Consider the following 21,185-nt stretch of genomic DNA (forward strand, 5'->3'; position numbering starts at 1 on the left):
TTTACATGATAAATTAATATATTGTTATCATTAAAACACATTTCAACTTGTCATCTGATACCCCGCCCCGCACAGCTGTGGTCGAAACTCGATCACACCATTTTCACAATAACAGCGGGGGTCAGATGTGCAGAACACACGCTGATGTAAAGATGTAAAGCGAACTGCAGCCTGAATAGCTGAGTCAAAGTGCCTCACCAAACAACAGGGGCTCAAAAAAAAATAAAAGCCAGGGTACAGAGAGAACAAGAAAATTAAAGGAGCAGAGAGACAATCAGCCCTTTTTCACGGCAGCCATATTGACATGAAATAGCATCCGTTCCATTTAGTGTAGCAGAGCCTTTCCAGTGGTCCAACATGCACAGTAGCAGCACCCTGACTCTGTTTGACCTAAATGGAACATAATCTTAATTATTATCATTGTTGTAATTGTAGGGTCTTTTTTCTTTTTTTCAGTAAAAGGACTCAACTGCACCTAAATGAAATCCAAAAATACACAAACCAACCACACATCTAAAGAACCACAAAAAATCAGAGATATACTAAAGGCTGGCACAAATTAAAATGACCCTTTTGAACACACACATGGTCACATAGAGGTATGGTTGACAAAATTGTCAGTAATACTAGCTGTTAAGCAAGCCGTATACGCCATAATTTGCATCTGACACGCTTCTTTGTGGTTAATAAGAGAAAAACCTTCAAGACGGGTTACAGCGTTGTAATCTATAGTCACTTCAAATCCCATCAGTATGTTAATGCTGTCTGATAAATGTCCATCCTTCAACATCCTACATATTACAGTTTGTATCACTGTATAAGTGAACTCTTATTTGTTTAGGCAGTATATTCTGTGTCATATATTCATTTATTTATTTTATTGACAAACTTGCTTTGCTTTGTAAAAAAAAATATTCAGGACAAATATTTTGTGTTGTAAAATATTAATTATATTTTAATCTAATAATAGACATTTAAAGATTGTAAAATTGACTGCACAGTCAATGCACGGGATTAATTAATCACACAAATTTACATGGGAATGAAAAACAACAACAGCCAACAACATTGCTAATGTTTATGACCTTTATGTAGATGAAGCATTAAGAGCAGAATATTATTCAAGAAAAATTAAATAAAATATTTTTTTGGGATATTCTCAAGGCATAAAAAAAAATCCATATTATTTAATAAATGACAGATATAAATTGGAATAGCAATTAAAAAATAATTAGAAAGAAGAGAAAAGAAAATATGTAACTACCAGGACTTGTGTGTTTTTTGTGTTTTTCTGTTTTCCCCAATGGCGTCTAAGACCAAAACAGACAACAGAAGAGAACAAGACTGATGACCAGCAAGGAGATTATAAAATGTGTTATTGGGTCCATGTGATGAGCTTCGTACAGGAGTGCAGGATCTCAAAGCCGTGAAGTTCTCGGAGTTTGTTCTTATGTCTGGAATTGAAGAAAGCAGTTTATTAAAAGAAAGCACAGTGACATTGTGTTCAGTGAGGTGGCATTCAATTGAAACAGCACTTCAACATGTCCTCAACACAGTCACAGCAGAGCTCTGTAGCCTGAAGTTACAGTAAAAAAAAAATTCCTAGGAACAAAGAGGCATGTTTGTTGCTGCCCTCTTCCATTATTCAGGATAGTACAACACAACAATTATACTCACAAAATCCGAGAGGTGCTGCACTATATGGTAGATGGCCTACAGCAGTAGTGTCGACATCAAAAGATGTTCACACTTGAATTTGACCCTGCAGTACAAATAAAACCCTTTCCAAATAAAAACAATAAATAGAAATATTAAACTTAAAGTAACAGAAGCTATTGTAAACTTGTAGGTAATGTACAAGTGTAGCTTTTGTGTAATCCTTGCATGTAATACGTAGTAGTATTATGCATAAGATGTTTAGTGGGGCTGGCCCAAATACCAAAGGGCCAAAGGGTATATACAGCACTCTCAGAGAGTATTCAGACTCCTTCACTTATTTCACATTTTGTTAAGTTGCAACCTTCGTTAAAAACAGCTGACGATGCATATCAGAGCAAAAAACAAGCTCTGCAGGAACTGTCTGCTCCTGGTGTCTCCAAATAAATATTCAAATATTCATTCTCGCTAAACTAAGCTGTAATGATTAGTCAGTTATACGATTAGTCGATGGACAGAAAATGAACTGACAACTACTTTCATAAGCGATTACTCATTTTATTAAAGGAGCAGTGTGTAGGATCTGGCAGTATCTAGCGGTGAGGTTGAGATTGCAACCAACTGAAGCCTCTCCCATGTACCAAGCGTGAAGTAGAGCTCGAGGGGCTGACGCAAAAAAAGCCTCTCTAGAGCCTGTTGTTGTAAGAGTAGCGTAGGTCATCAGTGTGTGTGTATGTGGGAAGTGAGTGGTGAAACAAGAGAGAGAGAGAGCGGCGGCGACGGAAGCGAGTAACGTTATCGACTCCGTCCCAAGCCGTTGTAGCCTATGTAGCTATAAACGGTTCATTCTATGGCAACAAAAACACGATTCTTGTTTTCAGGTGATTATACATTAAAGAAAACATTGTTATTAATATAATATTCCATTTCTGCCAATAGATCCCCCGAATTGTTACACACTGGTCTTTTAAGCAAAAATGGCAAACATTCCAGCTTGTTTTTTTGTGTAGTTTAATGTCTCATCTTTGGGTTTTTGACTGTTGGTTTGACAAAAGGAGCACTTTGAAGATGACAGCTTGGGCTCTGGCAAAATTACTCTGGGCATTTTCACTATTTTGTGACATTTTATTGTCAAAAAGATGACATGAGAAAATAGTTGTGGCAGATTAATGGATAATGGAAAAAAAACATCAGTTGTAGCCCTAAAATATATCCATATGGCCAGAGCCAAACCTGACTTGAAACCTGAGACCAATCTCATCTGTCCATCATGATTAAGCAGTAAACCAACTGTAAATATAAAGAGAAAAGTGGTAATGTTATCACTGTGCATTAGCGTAGCTAGTCACACATTAGTTAGTCATCACATGCACAGAATGACGGCAGTAGGTAGGTGGATGTTTGCAGGAGAAAACGAGACAAATATATATGTATAAACATTTGAATATTTCAGGTTTGCCTGTGCCAGAAGTACAAATACATTTGCCTAATGTGTGACCAACTTCTTTATCCAGAGCCATAACATCACATTATCTCATTTCAGTGAGCTATTTCCTCTCTTGTCTATCAACGCTCCTTCAGGCTAGTTTCTAGAGTGTAATCAGCAGCATGTGGTTTACAGAGTGAGGTGAGAGGGCACCTGGGCTCAGATCGACACAGCTTCCACAGAGCAATTGCTGCGTTTTGCCGCACGGCCATCCTCTTAGCGTCCCCTGCAGCATGGCGCAGCAGCAGCAGCACAATATCAGTGCCCAGCAGGGTGCTGGCAATTCCCTCCAACTCAAGGCAGTGGGCCAAGCACAGGGCTGCATTTCCTGACACCATCTCATCACAGCTGGAAGCAAGCAAATGACGTAGAACCGACAGTTCTGTGTGGAACGATAAATGAATAGCGAATAAAAACGAAATGGCATTCTTGAATTTGTTAACAAACACACATGTAATGACATGAACATCAATAGATATACTGCACACTGCACTCACACACATGCAGTACGCATACGAATGTAGACACATAAACACACACTTCATTTGCATATTAGGTCAACCATAAAATATTATTCATAAAATAATGAAAGAGCTTGTAAAAGAAATGCTAAAATGTCAATCATTTCTCACTTTTATCAGACTTCACCAGGTCCTCCCGTGCCACGTGACTGGCAGCAGTGCACACTGTCAGAGTCTTAATGGCATACTTATTGGCAGTCTGCCCTGTTCCCTGGGTAGGCACACACAGAAATAACAATAACATTAAACAAGTTTAACGTATATTTCTAAACTCTAATTTGATGTCGAAACTTAGAGGTCAGAAAAACTGACATGTAGTGGAATTAGTAGAAGAATACATACACAGTTACTTCACATATTGATCCCATTCAAAACATTAATATGAGTAAAGTACTTTCTACAAATAAATGTAGCTGTTTATTCATCAGCATGTTTTCATCATGTCTTTAGATCATGATGATAGGGAATGTTTAGAGGGACAGTGTGTAGGATTTGGCGGTATATAGTTGTGTGGTTGCAGATTGCAACCAACTGACTACCCCTCCACTCACTGCTCCCTTTCCAGATTGCAGCAACGTGAGCTGCCAAGTGCAAAACTCTGGTAACGCCATTCGCCTCGCTCAGAGGACATCCTTACCGTAATAACTACTTTAGGAGCAACGGAAGTCAGAAGCCAGCTGGCAGTACCACGGTTTTGCACTTTGCGGTTCACGTTAATGCAGTTTCACAAGCGAGTCGGAGAACTACGGCGGTGTTTTAACGTTTCTGTTAAGAGTTATTGATCCAGGAAGTTTGAATCTGTCAATATCTTTCCAACTTTAGTACATCATCTAGGGGGGCTCTGTACATCAGCAATGCGTGGACTGTCAGGAATGATTGGAAGAAGTGCACTATGAAGTAACTCGAGATACCTAACTCGAGAGAACGAGTTACTAACTTGAGGGCACAAATTAATACAAATTTTCTCCTAGAGGTCTAGGGGGGGCTCTGTAGAAATAGAATATCATTCCACCGGTAAAGGACAAATAACTGTTGATGTATTCATACTGTAGATACTTGGCTGTGTGTACAACTCCGCACCTTCAGCAGCCAGCGCATGGTCCGGACCGCATCCCCCTTAATAACATGCTGAATGGCCTCTGGGGACTGAGGGAGGACGGTGCTCAGCACGCCCGTGGCTCTCTGGAGGACAAAGAAGAATGTTGGCATTAGAAACGGAGATAACAGAAGATAGAGAAAAGTAGAAGAAAAAAGTCGGATGGGAAATAAACAGGATATCAGAGAATCAAGAGAAAACTGCTGTGGGAGAAAGAAAGCTAGCAGGAAGAAACCCCAAACAGTTCCTACTGGAGACAAAGAGAATGGTAGAGTGTAGTTGGAAAAAGGTGCAGAACAGGAAAACTGCTTTTTGAAGACGTGATATCAGTAGGTGTTATGGGGAGTTTTTCAGCAATAAAGTACAAAAAGTCCATTGTAAAAATGGTGAGAGAGTTGCCTGAAAACACGTCTGACTGAACATAAAATCATAGTGAACCTTTCAAGGACAGGGTAATAAAAAGAAAAGTCGAGAAGTCCAAGCAAAGAAAATAAGAATTAGAGGTCACACGTGGGTGCTTGCTTTATCTTGCAGGAGGGATCTGTTGAATCACACGTTATTATTACATAAGGTAATTTGAGGGCACGAATTAGTCAATAAAGGCAACAAAAATAAGTATATTTAGTGTGCAAATTAGTAATTTGATAGATTTTTTGTCGAGAGTAGAAATGACTCATTTGAGAGATGCGTTTTTGATAAAAGATAATCTTCCCTTTTAACCGCGGCTGCTTGCAGTTAAGTATCACTGCTCTCATCTGTTCCGTTGCTCTCCCCGTTCATAGCAACAGCAGGCAGCCACTTTCACAGAATACACTCAGATTAAACCACTCCGACTGCCTCCCCTGTACCAAATAGAAGATAAGACCAAGATATTTTTATCAGGAGTTGGTGGAGACCAAATCAGAGCTACGAGGCTACCAAATACTCCAAATACAACTCAAATGAGATGATAATGCTGCTTCATGTCTGTTATATTTGTTAAAACTAATTTGTTTGCTAACATGCTAGCCATAACAACCTTTTAAGGCAGTAATGCGGTATGTTAGGATGTGTCTGTCAGCTTGTTTTGGAGTTATAGAGAGGCGAAGTCCCGCCCCTTCCGGTGGACCCCCATTGGACCTTATTTAGGAAAAAAATATGTACAGTAGTCAACGACGAGAGACAAATCATTTTTTGATCCCATTTGAATTGCGCCATGAATCACACATATGATGTCAAGAAAGTCTCAGTTTGTTGTAAAACTGTTGAAGCATCAGACTGTGAAATACGTCATTAGAAAGACAACACACCCAAAGAATGCATAGTGACGTTTTTCTCGCTGAAGCAACGATGCCTGTGTGTTTTGTACTGGGTTGTACTCACACAAGCAACGGGTCTTGTTTGTTCTTCCGCTTCCCGACTGATAAAAAGACCAGTAGTCGCTGGATAAAACACATCATTTGTGTGTGGTCATAGCGAAGTCAGCTAGCTAGCTAGAGTTGGTGATGTATATTGAGCGGTTTCACACACAACTAAATGATACTACGACAAACCCACAACAAACTGTGACTTTCTTGACTTGCAAAATTATCTTTTAAATTGACATTGTGTGATTCATGGCGCAATTCAAATGTGATCAAAAAACTATATTTGTTTCTCGTCGTTGACATATTTTTTTTTCTGAAATAAGGTCCCATGGGGTCTACCGGAAGGGGCGGGACTTCACCTCTATTCTGCCTCCTAGTGGCCAAAAATTGATGAATGCAGCTTTAAAAATCTTTGAATATTTACTTTTCTCTCATGGTTGGAGCAAAATGACGACAATGGAAGTAAATGGAGTGGACAAACAGGGTAGTTTCTATCTCTCGCTGGCTCACACATGCATGCTTCTTAACACCACCGAACCAGAAAGCTAAACCTAAATGTATATAAGCTCAAACAAAACAGCCCAGCATCAACAATTAACAAGATAAGAAAAGACAAGAGTTGAGAAAAACATTGAGGATTTTTTTTGTCAATGAAGAAAAAGTTTGAGCCACGCAGTGAGCGAGCACTAAAACAGAATAAAGAGACAGATGGGTGGAAGTGTGGGACTCTGAGGGCATTGCATAGGCAGTGTGAAACTGCTGTAACAGCCATTAGCACAGACAACAGCACCTGGAGCTGGAGTTTTAATCAACTGTAATGACACATATATAGGATCCGCTGAACATGGTGGATTGCTGTTACCACCTTTTGGGGCACATTGCCAGCGAGCTCACAGGCCCCAGAAAAGGTCCATTACTCAAGACGGATGTCTTTTATTTTCGTCTAGTTACCTGAAAGGATGCTTTCATGCTTTATTGGATGTATGGAAGTTTGGAAAACAAACAAGAAAAAGTTTTCTTCAACAACTGTAAAAAATCTCTAAGTACTAATATTTTTCAAACCTTTCTTGGACCGACACAGTAATAAAGCCAAACAATGGGAGTTATGAGACAGTAAAGCAACTACATATATGAAGTGTTGGGGATTTTCAACCCTCCTGAGTACTGTAGTGTTAGGCTAAAGTAAAGTTCACTCACAGTTACGACTCCTCTATCACTATCCCTCAGCAGGCCCAGGCAGCAATCGCACAGTGAAACAGCATGCTCCTACAAAAGGAAGACGGAAACGTGGCTAAACCAATTTTCACATTCGTTTCACCTCTGACTAGGTGGCATCACACAAATGGTGGTGGTTAACACAAATGCCCCCTCTTCTTTCCTTGTCCACTTTTTACAACACAGTAAAAGTGAATGGAGCGAATCTTCCGTCAAAGCTTAAAATTCTTTCAAGGTGCTCCTCGCATTGAATGACAATTCAGCTCAACCTTATCTAAGATACCGTATCATCATATCATCACTATTAAGATAACAGGAGATAAGACAGAAATTCATTTTTTCACTCATAACATACCCATGCATAACTGAAACACCACCCCAGGCAAAGTAAATATCACACATCACATTGTCTTACCTGAATGATTGGAGAGGTGATAGCTGAAAGGTTGATGATCAAACCAAGCAGAGGGTAAATTACCTCTTTGTACTCACATGCACTGCACTGCCTCTGCAATGACAGAATATACACTGAATAAAATGCATACAGTGAGTTTAAAAAACAAACATTTTCATAATATTAAAGACAGACTATATCTATAATGTCTAATTGTGTCATTCACACTATAATGTGGTCTTTTATTCCTTGTATCTAAGTGCTGCGGCATCTGCATTCATCTCAATGAACAAGTGAATTGTACATTTCTCTGCAAAGACACCCGTGTGTAAATACTAACAATGGCGACCACAAAAGCCCTCCAGCACTGTGCATCATGAGCAAAACTGTGGCGGATGACGTCATCTCGAGCCAGACGGCCAATAGCTGATATCAGTGATGCAAGGTCATGCCGATTGGACTCGCTGATATTTCTCTGGAAAAAAAGGAAGAAAACATTTGCCCAGACACACACACACATATAAACACCGGTATAGATATTCAGTGCATACTGTACATCAATATGAAACTTAGTATCTACATATCTTACCAGTAAGGCTATAAATGGCACAATGACAGAGTCTGTCAACACGTCCCTTAACTGAATGCAAAATCTGTAAGAAAAAATGAAACTATTTCTACCGGACATGTAAGATAGACATACTATGTATATGTATAAATATGCAAAATGATTCCACTATTAAACAGAAGTAGCATATATACAACATCATAGTCTTTGTTGTGTAACAGTGGAGGAGTAAAGTCAAGTTTAATCCTCAATTTAAGTTCTTCACAGCTCAGTATGATACAAGTAGCCTATGTAAAACAACAACTCCATCAACAGAGCAAGTAAAAATTAACACATACGAATAAATAAGTGCCTAAAAAATCCCTGTAGATATACTTTCCAAAATACACTTGCTTTCTGAGTCATAAAGGCTAATTGGCAATTGCAATTTAAAATAGCATTGATCGTCATGTCTCTGAAGATTCTCACTCATCCAAATGGAAAGCAGTAAAAAGCAGATAAATTCGCTGTGATGTCTACACAGCACAGTCCAGCTACTTTTTACTAAAAAATAATCAATTATATAAGCTCTACGTCATGTATGCATAAAAGCATATGTGCAAGTACATTCAGTAAATGTTTAACCAGGAGAGATTTGAAAGATCTGGAATCAATATGGAGTTTGGAGCCGTTGTGCATTAACTTTTACTCAAAAAATATCCTTGAAAGTTTAACATTGATTCAGCTGAGCTTCTACACTGAAGAGAAAACCTCTGTAGGATATAACACATTTTTGTTGAGTAACTCTTTGAGCTATAGACAGGGAGAATTGATCTCCCCATTTCACTGCTTGACACCTCGACTTATTTCCTGCTGTGTTGGAGAGCTCGGGTTGTCCTTTCATGTCTTGTTTTCATGAGGCACCAGGGAGGACAAACAGGTTGAGAACGGCCTTTTGCCTTCAAGTGACATTAACACTTATATAGCACATGTTGAATTATTAAAGAAGCCGCACTTTCCATTTCCCCTTCTGACATGATGTGACGATGGATTTTAAAGTGCTTTTAATATATATGGATATGATGTATGGGAGGATAATAGACTGCCTGGTGGGTCACATCCTGGAGTCTGCAGAGTATCTGAAAATGTGCATTTCCTCGTGCAGAGATAAAAATGTATTATTTTCAAGTGTGTGAGGAGAATAACTCTGGTGTTTGCGTTTCAGTAATACTTGTTTTCTGCTGCGAAGCTCTCCAGAATGTTGACCGCTGTGTTCTCCTGCTGCTGCTTTGGCTTTGAGATGCACGCCATGAGACTCCTCACTAACCTTTGGATCCACATTAAGAGTACAGCAAGATAAAGAGAGAGAGGGATAGAAAATAAAATATATCAGCAAGATAATAACGCCACAGAGAAGCAACAATATTTGTTCATTCTTCCTAATTTTCTGAAAATCCAATCAACTGCGGCTCAGATATTATCACACACACACATGATAACAAATCACTTAGGCCAATCTGTAATTTTTAAAACTGTGTCCTAGAGCAATAACATTTCTTGAAATCTCATTAAATGGACGTGGAGATTGGACCGACAATCACAAACATATGGCCCAGGGCTGACCTAAGGTCCCTCCACAGATTTCATTAAGAAGAACAAATGCAAAACTCATTTCAGTACTTACTAGAGATGGAAGGAGGTAAAGGAAAAAGTTCATAAGAACACACTGTAAGCCTATAATCTCTGTCTACATATATTTTTACTCCAGCTTTGCGATTGCTCTCATCAGTTGCATCTAATGTCAACATAAAGAAATGTCTTACATGTGCACATTCAGGTTGTCAATAGCCAAACGTCTGCCATGTGGCATCTGTGAGTACAAACGTAGTATTGCCAGGCATTCCTTCTGCACTCCATCATGCTCGGATGTTACCAAATGAACAATGGACTCTCTGGCGACGGGGCATAACATCAACATGTTCTGGTTTTCATCTGAAAGCAAAAGGAAAACATGTTATGTACAAAGAATGAGCTCATTGGACACGCTACACTGCTATGTTCCCAACCTAGTCTGTAAACACAATTACATGAGCATTAAGTTTCTACACTTATGTTGATAATGCTTTGGTGGTCATATGGTATTAACACACACACACACACACACGTGATTAGCTGTGTAAACACTGTTGGCTCAAACAGTTGATGAGCTGAAGCCCACACAGCTTGTGTGATTCAAAGGCAAATAAAGGTTTGACAAAAGAGAAGGCTTAAGTATCACACTGACAAGCTGTGCAGTAATGACACGATGCAATAATAGAGGATTATATTAGTAGGACAAAGACAGAAAATGAAGTGTAACTCAATTAACATACCGTTTCCACAACAAATAACCCTCCAGAATTTCAGAACAGACACACACAACGTTTGGCTGTCTGGATCCTTCGTTTTCTGCAACAGGCAACTGTAGAAGAAAAGATAAAACTCAGTGATATGAGCTCCTCTTCTAATTGGCATAATACAAATCAAATTGAAATATTACTGCCAAATAATGACAATGTTATTTACGCGCAAGTATAGCAATAACAATTTATCTCAACGCAACACAAAGGATGGGAACAAAGTCAATATGCCATTTCATTTCATATGGATATTAAGCAATCTTGGTGCAGCAGCAAGGCCCTGTTTTTATGTACCAAAGGCCACTCGATTATCAAAAATTAATGAATGGAGACAATATATTTCAGTACAGCTACAGTATATAAAGAAAATAAAGTGCAATACGCATGAAAAAAAATGTTTCATGAGCATACAGTATGTACTGGTACCGGTACTACAATGCATTTTGTCCGTGTGGCATACCCACTTGGCCATCACTCACAAGCTACCTGAGAAGTCATCTGTTATCCCACTAAGGGGTTTGCAATTGACATATCACTGTTGTCTCTGCTCTGAAGAAGCTTTTATGTGCTGCTACTTGCTGGCTGAAGGTTATAGCCTGATTTATTTCCTAATATCTGTTAGAGGACCTATTATGCTTATTTTCAGGTGCATACTTGTATTTTGGGTTTCTACTAGAACATGTTTACATGCTTTAATGTTCAAAAATGCTTTATTTTTCTCATCCCGGTTGTGCAACAGTACCTCTTTTCACCCTGTCTGAAACGCTCTGTTTGAGCTACTGATTGGTCAGCTGGCCCACTCTGTTGTGATTGGTCAACCGAACCGAACTCTTCAGACTCTGCTCCAACTCCACTCTAATTAGTTTTGTTCGAGGGCATGCCAAACTAGCCTCTGGGCAGTTATTATGCAAATGTGTTACTTGATGACATCATCACGTTACGGAAGAAAAGGCAGGACTTCAAGCGAGGCGTTCAAGCAGTTCAGGAGCAGTGTTTCTGTGGGGGAGAGTAACTCCCTTTGATGTGGACTTTGGGCATTGTAACTTTGCAGACCTTTTAAAGGTACACAAAACTACAGTATATAACACACTAAAGGAAAGGGAAAAAGCACAAAATCATAATATGTCCTCTTTAATAATTTAATTATAAATTAGACATCTCAAGAACACTTTGTTTTTAATAAAAAAGTTTCTTTTTTGCCCTGATCACAATCACACCTGGAAACTGTCCAGTACAGCCAAAGTTTGCAGCTCCACTGGAGCAGTTGGGGTTAAGGGCCTTGTTCAACAATGGTAATGATGAATAATCGTAATTTCCCCACCCAGATTTAACCTGCCGTTATTGAACTGCCAACCTTCTCTCTTCTCTAAGCCTTTTTAGGCCATCACTGCCCACAATACCAGGGAGCACCTTGAATTTTCTACAGTATAGCAGGCAACAATGAACTGGCCTCCTTTGTGTCTCACATACGTTTCAATTGGTTGCATCTGGCTCACAGCAGTATCCTTATTGGCTATTTTCATCAAGTTCAGACTGCAATTTTGTTGCACTCTCTACTCCCCGGACAGTGTGTTCATACTTGAATAATGACAGTGCTAACAATGGACAGCATGGAAAGTGTTAGTTAGACGAGACAAGTTAATAATAATCTTACTGAACTGACATGAGTGAGTCATAATTTGTATCTTGTACAAAACACCCCCTCTTCCAGGGACAAAACGCAGGGCCTTTGCTCAATTCAGCGCTCATCTCAATCTTCAGCGTGATCATCTTTTCCTCATTGGGCTATCGCACAAACAACCACAGACAGAGAGAGCGAGAGAGAGAGAGAGAGCGAGGGTGGGGGGGGGGCGGAGAATGATCCCTCTAGTTTAGGCCATCATTGTCTCTGTACGTTCTGTGTCTGCGTCCATCTGTCAAAGCTCCACTGAGGGCTGACAGCTACCTCTCCCCCTGGTCTTCTTACCTCCTCACTGTGTCATTGCTGCTGATGATACTGAAGCCATTGTTCAGTCTGAAAAGGGTCTGGCCTGTACCTGTTAGAAGAGAAGAGTAGATAGTGTAAGAAGACAGAAAACTACATATCATCACCAGGTAGCCTCAGGGTTTTAGAGAAACACAACACCTCTCTCGTTTAGTTTAGCTTCCCTTGTTCCCTGGTTTATAGTCAAGGGCACGAGAGAAAGGAATAAATAAAATATGTTGTGGAAGGTACAGTGGTCTATTTCCACTTATAATGAGTTGGCGTATACAGAAAGTAGAGCAGGGCAGTGAGGGGGCACTTTTAGGGGAGAAAGCCTGTAATGTCAGCCCTGCTGAGATCCTTTCAGTTGTGAGTTATGTAAGTCCTGCCCTTTCCCGTTGAATGGCACTGTGAGACAGGCATTATATCATTTGACAGTACACTTTTATTCATCTAAATGAAGAAAAAAGAGCGATTGGATAAGGAATGTTTGCCATTCTGTAGTGGACAGCCAGTGCTAAAGAATATTACAAATAGTGATACAAGTCAAAACAAAAATAGAGAGTTGGCGGAACAATGATGTATACGGCTTTACGGTTTACTGAGTGACACGCTTCACTCGATCAGTTCCATCAGTCTTGGCTGTGTGGTCAAAGTACCTGAAGTTATACAAGGCCTGTATGAGAGCAGCTGAGGGGTGGAACATGTCAGAACTATTTCTTTACAGCTTCTTTCTTACCTGAAATATAACAAAATAAATACTCCTGAGAGGACCGTTGACCTTGATGTGCTACATGGTTGTTTTACAAAAGCTGCAATTTCTGCCTTTTGGCAATGGCTAAAAAGAGTTATATTAGCTGTGTGGAGTTTCAAAGTCATTTCTTGGGTCAAAAACATTTACAAAAATATCAGCATCTGACAGAGGAGGGGTGAACAACCTGGTGGAGAGCAGTTGCTGCACGTCTACAATGGCCCCTTTTCATACAGCAGAGGACTTGGTAAACAAATATTGTGCAATATATTGTGTCCAACAAGTTTTCCATTATCACAGGATCGCAATTCTATGAGGGCATGTTCCTGCCTAGGGTGTTTGGTTTCATTAATCTGAAACCTTGAGCAACAAACACTGTGCTAGTGTGGACCAATGCTCTCTTTCGACTCAGTTTTACGAGCTGTTTTTTCTCGATCAGGGACGTTGCTAGAAATTCTGGGTCCCCTGACAACAACTCACTCTTGGTGCCCTGAAATATACAAGCATCGATAATCCCTGGCATGTTCTAGGGCCGCTGTCCATCTAGAGGACCTCAGGCTAGGCTGTCATAAATCTATAAAGCCAACGGACAGGTACCACCATTCTCTGCTCTAAATCTGACAGGGTTGAGTGCAGGTAGCACCACTGAGGTTAAGAAAATGGACACCCGTTATCACAGGTGTTTTATTAAATTGCACCAAAGACAGCCTCAGAAGGCTTAATGGTGTTTGCTGTCATCCCATAACAACCCACTATATACCTGCTCTCAACCCCAAATGTATCTAACATTGCCTACATGACCCTGTACACTAAAAGCTACTTAATGTTAGTCATTTCACATTTAAAGTTCATTGTTCATTACAACATCACTTAACTGTGGGAACAGCTGACGCTGCTGGCTCGGATCAGCCTACTCAGCAGTTCAGCAACTAAATTACATCATCATTTATGCACCGAGGGAATGTCTAATTGTGCTAATTGAGATGATCTGAAACAGATCACAAATCAAATCATGGCAGCGCTGGAGGTTTCACTCCCCTCCAGGCATTGCCAAATAGTAGACAACTGTTTTTATTGATCTCATAATGGAACAAAAATACAAATAAAATTGTTCTGCGCAGCTATTTTTATGCAGCAGTTTAAGTGTCATTTCATAGTGTTACATAGTGTTATGTATATACCTATCACCACACCAGGCAGCCTTGAGGTTTTGCTCTTTCAATGTGGCTTTATACTCTATATTGGAAATGTGCTCACTGTGACAAGCAAATGGAGCATGAAAAGAAATCAGTGATGGACAGCGTTACTCTGGCCTGCTTTAACATAAATGTGTGTGCTTGGGAAGTAGTGAGCGTACATAGATTTCCTCTGTTTTTAGATTCCTCGTTCCAAGTTTTCTTCAAAAATTCAAGGTAACACGAGATGAGAAACTGGTTATCACAAGTACTCTTTCCCTCCCCTAAAGTCTTTGTAACCTTCATAGCCTGAAGATCTTTTTCTGATCATTTTAGACATAGAACTGGGAAATATCGCAGGTGGACCAGTGAAGCAAGTTATTGAAGTCAGAATAGGCAACAAACAGATAAGGAGAAAGATAATTGTGAAAAACTTCACCCAAAAGAACACTCACAGTCAGTAACAGCTTGTGACAGAATCTCCAATCCTCCACAGTAGTACAAGGGAATTTGGCCGGGCCTTGACAGCTTCTCCAGCAGCTGGAGCACTCTTGTGGCAATCCCTTCTCCCTTGTCAAGCTCTTGCATTGCATTTATTTCCTGTCTCTCTCTCTCCTCCTCCAAATCTACCTGGGTCAGGTGTTCTGAATGGAGAAACCAAAGGAGATAAGAGAAGGAAGAACAGAAAACAGAAAGTTATTCCATTGCAGTAACTGAAGTTTCACTGTCATAGTATTGCAACAGCCATCCTGAGATGACCACCCCACTCGCCTATTGCCATAAACATGCACCACCTGAGTACCTTAGGCAAGTCGGTCTGTTGCCTAAGCAGTAGAAATGTAATGCTGCACCACATATGACAATAGCAAAGAGACTGCACATGTGCTTGATAGCCACAAAGTAAAGGAATGTTACTATAGGTGCTGAGCAAACATTTAGCGCAATACCTACAGAGCAACATTTCAGAGTTTACAGCCGGATGAATCAGTTTCAAAGGTATTTGTTAACAAAACACTATAGTACGAAAGGCAAATACTGGGAAGAAAACAATATATGTCTTTTATTGGCTGGGCAACAGCAGAGTAACATTAAGCTTTAGGTTGTCATGAAAGCCTTGCAATTAAATGGGCTGCAGTCAGTGAGACTACATCACTGACAACCAACTCAACCACACTGTCTCCTATATACGTCTGACGGGCTCCGGTCTGACTTTAATTAGGGGCATATGGCAACACCATTCTCAACAACGTATAAATGATTTCATGGAATAATAATGAAACTGACTCATATCAAAAAAACATAGATGGTTGGACATGATACATAGCCAATGACGGCAGTTATCAGAAAAGGACTTGAATACATTAAAGTTTTTCCTAACCTAACCCACTGGAAAAAATATATAGATTTTCTTTACCTTTCACCATCTTCTCCATCGCAGGTTCAATTTCCACAATCTTTTCAAAGCAGTTTCTGGACTGAAAAAGAGAAGAATTTAGTTCATCGCTGGTTATACGATGTGCTTCACTTACCCATAGAAATCAAGATAAATCTGGGCACACCAAAAGAATACATTATCTCAACACAAGAGTGCGGTATACAGCAAACTATGATGGACTTTACAATACTTATATTAAACAAAGATTTTTAACAGATATCAATATTAAATATAAGTCTGTGAATAGATTGAAATACCTATTAAAAAAATATTTAAAAGAAGATTGCTATGAGACCAGGACTGCTAGTATGCTTGTTCTCTATTCCAGGCATACAACTTTCATTATGCTAAGTTAGATGAGATGCTATCTGTATACAAAACAAGAGTGATAAGATGTAATTACAGTTAATCATCCTCACCTCATTATATTTCTTTAAGGCCCGATATGCTTTCCCCATGTGTAGGTAAGCCTTTATGCACCTCTCATTACACTGACAGAGAGAAAATGATCATGGGAGTGTATTTGTTAATGCACTTCATCATCGACACATCAACATAATGGTGATATAATGTTTCTGCATTGAGAACAGTAGCACAGTATGAGACACCCTACACTGTTACAGTGATATGAGTATAGAAAATCAATCTTTATAGAGCATACTTGTCATCTTAACTGGAAAACTAGTGTAAGAATTTTTCATTGTAAACTTGCATTTGGGTTGAGTGACCTAAGATAACTCCAAACAAACTATTAAAACTTGGAGGCACCCATAAACACTATTCATTTTTGTCCACTTTTTCCAAACACAATGTTCTCTCCAAAGAACATTTCTGCTCTGCGGATGACCTGTATCCTGCCTCTAATACTGCTTCTGTTTGAGTGCAGTACAGGACAGAGCCTATAGCCCACTGTTAACCCATCCAACCCATTTTCCTGCCAAACATACTGTATCTCCTCTGAGCTCCAAGCTTCACTAAGAACGATGCCTCAGATGACGAATGAGGCAGCGACTGACTGACCCCAGTTCACAGCTATAGGCCTTACCTTCAGGGCCCATTCACAATCACTGATGGCCTCGTTGTACTTCCCCAGCTTGATGTAGGCCTAAGTAGATTCAAACATTGGACAGGTGGCATCAAAAACAGACAAAAAATAAACCAGGCCTTACAGAGTAAAGAATGTTTTTAGTAGTGTAGCATTGTTTGTTTCAATTTCTTCTTCTTTTGTCACATTTGCCTTAAATCTCGGATCAACTCATGGGATTAAATTACAAAACACAATTTGTGTTGTTGTTGTAAAACACTTGAAAGATGAAAAACATAGTTGAAGATATTCACTTGTGCTCGGTTGGTGTACAAGGGCTGCATGTCCCGTAGTTCAGCCAAGCCATCACTGTAATACTTCACAGCAGTTTCATAGTCTTCTTGAGCATAAGCTTCATTCCCCTTGTCTTTGAGTGCTGAAGTGACACAAACGGGACATTTGAAAGGACTTACAGTACCACTAGCCCAACAGAGCAGTTAAGTATAGCAAACTTTTCGCATCCAACAGCATCTTTAAGGAAAAGAGAGATTCACAAACCAGTTGCCTTTCTTGCTTTTGCAATCCTCCTCACTCTCCTGTCTTCAGCATCTCTCTCTGTAATCTTCATGAAATTCTCTGGTAAAAAAAGAAATAAAGGAAAACTCTTAATCATGAGTGCTAGAACAGAGAAGGAGGGAACTCTACAGATATTTGTCATAGGCAATACTTCAGTCATTGGTGACTATAGAAATCCCACAGGGTACAGACTGTGTGTGATTGTTAATGCTAAAAATTTTCTCCCAAAGACAGATATTACGCTCCAAGTCTAGTGTAATAAATATCAGTTGGAGGCAATCTAAAATCTGTTTTGCTGTCTCCCCAGCCTAAAAGACAGAATTACTTTTTCTTCCTCATTTTGTGAGTTGAATATATGATGTGTTAACTTCAATATTAATGGTTTCACACACAGAGGTGTGAAAGGTTTATTCATTTGCAGCTTCAGGAAGAATTTAAAGAGGTGTTGATATGATGAAAAGACGTTATGTATGGAATACCACATTTAAGGAGCTGGGATGAAAAGGATGAGTATACAAGAGACATATTATGAAAAAAAAGTAATATCAGCTTTTAAGATCACCATAGTGACTTCTCAGCATATAAATGTGCTGCACGCTAACCTGGAGCTGGCTCCTATTTGCGTGGCTTCTCCCACATTGTCCAATGTATGTAAGTATTTCTATAGAGTAGGGCCTTGGTGGCCTAAACAGTAAAAACTACAAGTCTCTTATCTACTAAGCATTGTAAGAGGCCTCTTAACAAACCAACAAAAACATATCATTCATTTCCTCTAATCCGTAGCAGTGCCCACCTCGCCATGACATACTGACAGTTTGATAAGGATGTGAAGCGTTCACTTCACAGACCTTTATCAAACCTCCGCCAACTAAATTGACAAAAATATTACAAAACGCGGGGGCGTCTGAATTGGTCTGAGAAGGCAAGTGGCAGATAGCGCTTAACATGATCCACCTTGAAACTAAAATTTCAGAGATCCACTGTAATACTAAGTACACACTTTGTACCGCATCTCTCTTCCTACTATTGTGAGTCACCAACCTGCCAAACAGACGCGATTGATTGAAAAATCTCGCTGCGCCTCAGGAAAATGTCACGTCTGCTCTCATTTTCAATGCATTACAAGAACCTACTTAACTGTATAATGAACAACAACCAGAACAATCTTTGAAGAAGAAAAAAAACATACATAGAGAGTATATTTATTGCTGTATTTTTGTTTGGCTCGGACAAACTTTTCTTGCCATGCACAATGGGGACATTTAAGTCTGCTTAAACAGGGTTTCAATTCAGTGCAAGTGACAACCAAATAACCCACTCACCTGGACTTTCATTCTGCAGACCCTGTAAAACAGGAAAAGAGAAATTAAATACAATGTTAACAAAAACTACCTACCAGTACCTTGTCACTACTTACTGTATTGTACATCCTTCTTACATAACAAGAAAGGGTCAAGGTAGACAACACAACAAAAAGCCGTGTATATGCGTTCTGTGTGTGTGTGTTGTGTTGGAGGGACAGAGACAGCAACAGAGAGCAAGACAGACAGACAGACAAAGGCACAGACAGAGTGTGAAAGAGTGAGACAGACGGAGAGCGAGAGTGCAACTGTACTTGGGTGACTTTGTGTGCATGTCTTTACCAAGGGAGGTTGAGGTGGTGGCTTTGTATTGATTGTCGTCTTGTTGACTTTTGTGCTGCATGGTTCATCCAAGGCAGCAATGTAGTAATCAGCCGTCTCCATTGCTTTTTGCTGGACTTCGACGTCTGAGGACTTTAGATCCTTCACTAGCTCACCTGAAAAGAATGAATGACATGTTTCACTTTTTACAGGCTTAACTCACATTATAATAATCACATACAGTATGTTGTAAAATACACATTTTATATACTTTGTTTATCAATATTGTTTATTAATCATATCATTCTCATAATATTACAACTTTTTTTCTCTTAATCTTCTGACTTTATTCTCATAATATTACAACTTTTTTTCTATTTAACTTCTGACTTTATTCTCATAATATTGCATCGTTTTTCTCATTAACTTCTGACTTTATTCTCATAATATAACGACTTTTTTCTCTTAAACTTCTGACTTTATTCTCATAATATTACAACTTTTTCTATTTAACTTCTGACTTTATTCTCATAATATTATAACTTTTTTTCTTAAACTTCTGACTTTATTCTCATAATATTGCAACTTTTTTCTATTTAACTTCTGACTTTATTCTCATATTACAACTTTTTTCTATTTAACTTCTGACTTTATTCTCATAATATTACGACTTTTTTCTATTTAACTTCTGACTTTATTCTCATAATATTACAACTTTTTTCTATTTAACTTCTGACTTTATTCTCATAATATTACTTTTTTTCTTAAACTTCTGACTTTATTCTCATAATATTGCAACTTTTTCTATTTAACTTCTGACTTTATTCTCATAATATTACGACTTTTTTCTATTTAACTTCTGACTTTATTCTCATAATATTACAACTTTTTTCTATTTAACTTCTGACTTTATTCTCATAATATTACTTTTTTTCTTAAACTTCTGACTTTATTCTCATAATATTGCAACTTTTTCTATTTAACTTCTGACTTTATTCTCATAATATTACAACTTTTTCTATTTAACTTCTGACTTTATTCTCATAATATTACGACTTTTTTTCTTAAACTTCTGACTTTATTCTCATAATATTGCAACTTTTTTCTATTTAACTTCTGACTTTATTCTCATAATATTACTACTTTTTTCTCATTAACTTCTGACTTTATTCTCATAATATTACAACTTTTTTCTATTTAACTTCTGACTTTATTCTCATATTACAACTTTTTTCTATTTAACTTCTGACTTTATTCTCATAATATTACGACTTTTTTCTATTTAACTTCTGACTTTATTCTCATAATATTACGACTTTTTTTCTTAAACTTCTGACTTTATTCTCATAATATTACAACTTTTTTCTCATTAACTTCTGACTTTATTCTCATAATATTACGACTTTTTTTCTTGTAAACCTATGACTTTGTTCTCGAAATCTCATATTAATTTGTTTTCCTCAATGTGGCCCTAATACTTCTATATAGACCTAAAACAATAATAAATATAAAAATGAAAGTGTAAACAAACAGTTATTCATTTCCATACTAGCTAGCATTAGCTAACGTTCATAAAGGTTCGCCGCTATATTACTCACTTATTTTGTCAACATTCTTCAAAAATCTCTCGAAGTCTTCAACTTTGTCCATCATACGTTTGTTTGCCCCTTTTTAAGCCTGGTTTTATTATTTAATAAGATAAGTAACTCTGTTTTTATCTTAGCTAACAATGAATTTACTTCACCCAGTCAGTAGTCACAGCGTCGAGTTACCATGGTGATATGATGCCTTCACTGCCGCTCGTAAACTCAAAATGCACATTGTCGTCAGTGTCGTTATGCGACAGCACATCGTAAAAGATAATGAAAAATAGTTGTTTTTTTCACTACCCCGGATTGTATATAATCAGAACGAAGACTTACACACGGAACTAAACTAACTGTCATTGTTATTCAACAAAAATGAATCATTTACCAATT

General features: G+C 38.5%; 1 protein-coding gene across 2 annotated transcripts; it reads right to left on the minus strand.

The window, feature by feature from the left end:
* Positions 1–922: 922 nt before the first annotated feature.
* On the minus strand, positions 923–20,978 carry ttc12 (tetratricopeptide repeat domain 12). Of its 2 annotated transcripts, none has more exons than XM_074642035.1 (21): positions 20,805–20,978; positions 19,228–19,382; positions 18,907–18,928; positions 17,567–17,644; positions 17,323–17,444; positions 17,030–17,089; positions 16,404–16,475; positions 15,964–16,024; positions 15,005–15,193; positions 12,627–12,696; positions 10,634–10,722; positions 10,085–10,253; positions 9,493–9,588; positions 8,304–8,367; positions 8,055–8,189; positions 7,736–7,828; positions 7,303–7,371; positions 4,744–4,845; positions 3,775–3,874; positions 3,296–3,524; positions 923–1,454 (listed from the first exon to the last, which is right to left on the minus strand). In XM_074642035.1, the coding sequence occupies exons 1-21, from the start codon at positions 20,857–20,859 to the stop codon at positions 1,376–1,378; spliced, it is 2,109 nt and encodes a 702-aa protein (XP_074498136.1). In that variant the 5' UTR covers positions 20,860–20,978; the 3' UTR covers positions 923–1,375. The 2 variants fall into 2 exon arrangements, with proteins under 2 accessions (XP_074498136.1, XP_074498134.1); XM_074642033.1 differs by having other exon boundaries at positions 4,711–4,845.
* Positions 20,979–21,185: the final 207 nt, after the last annotated feature.

The sequence above is a fragment of the Sebastes fasciatus genome, chromosome 7, assembly GCF_043250625.1.
Source record: "Sebastes fasciatus isolate fSebFas1 chromosome 7, fSebFas1.pri, whole genome shotgun sequence".
NCBI classification, from domain to species: Eukaryota; Metazoa; Chordata; class Actinopteri; order Perciformes; family Sebastidae; genus Sebastes; species Sebastes fasciatus.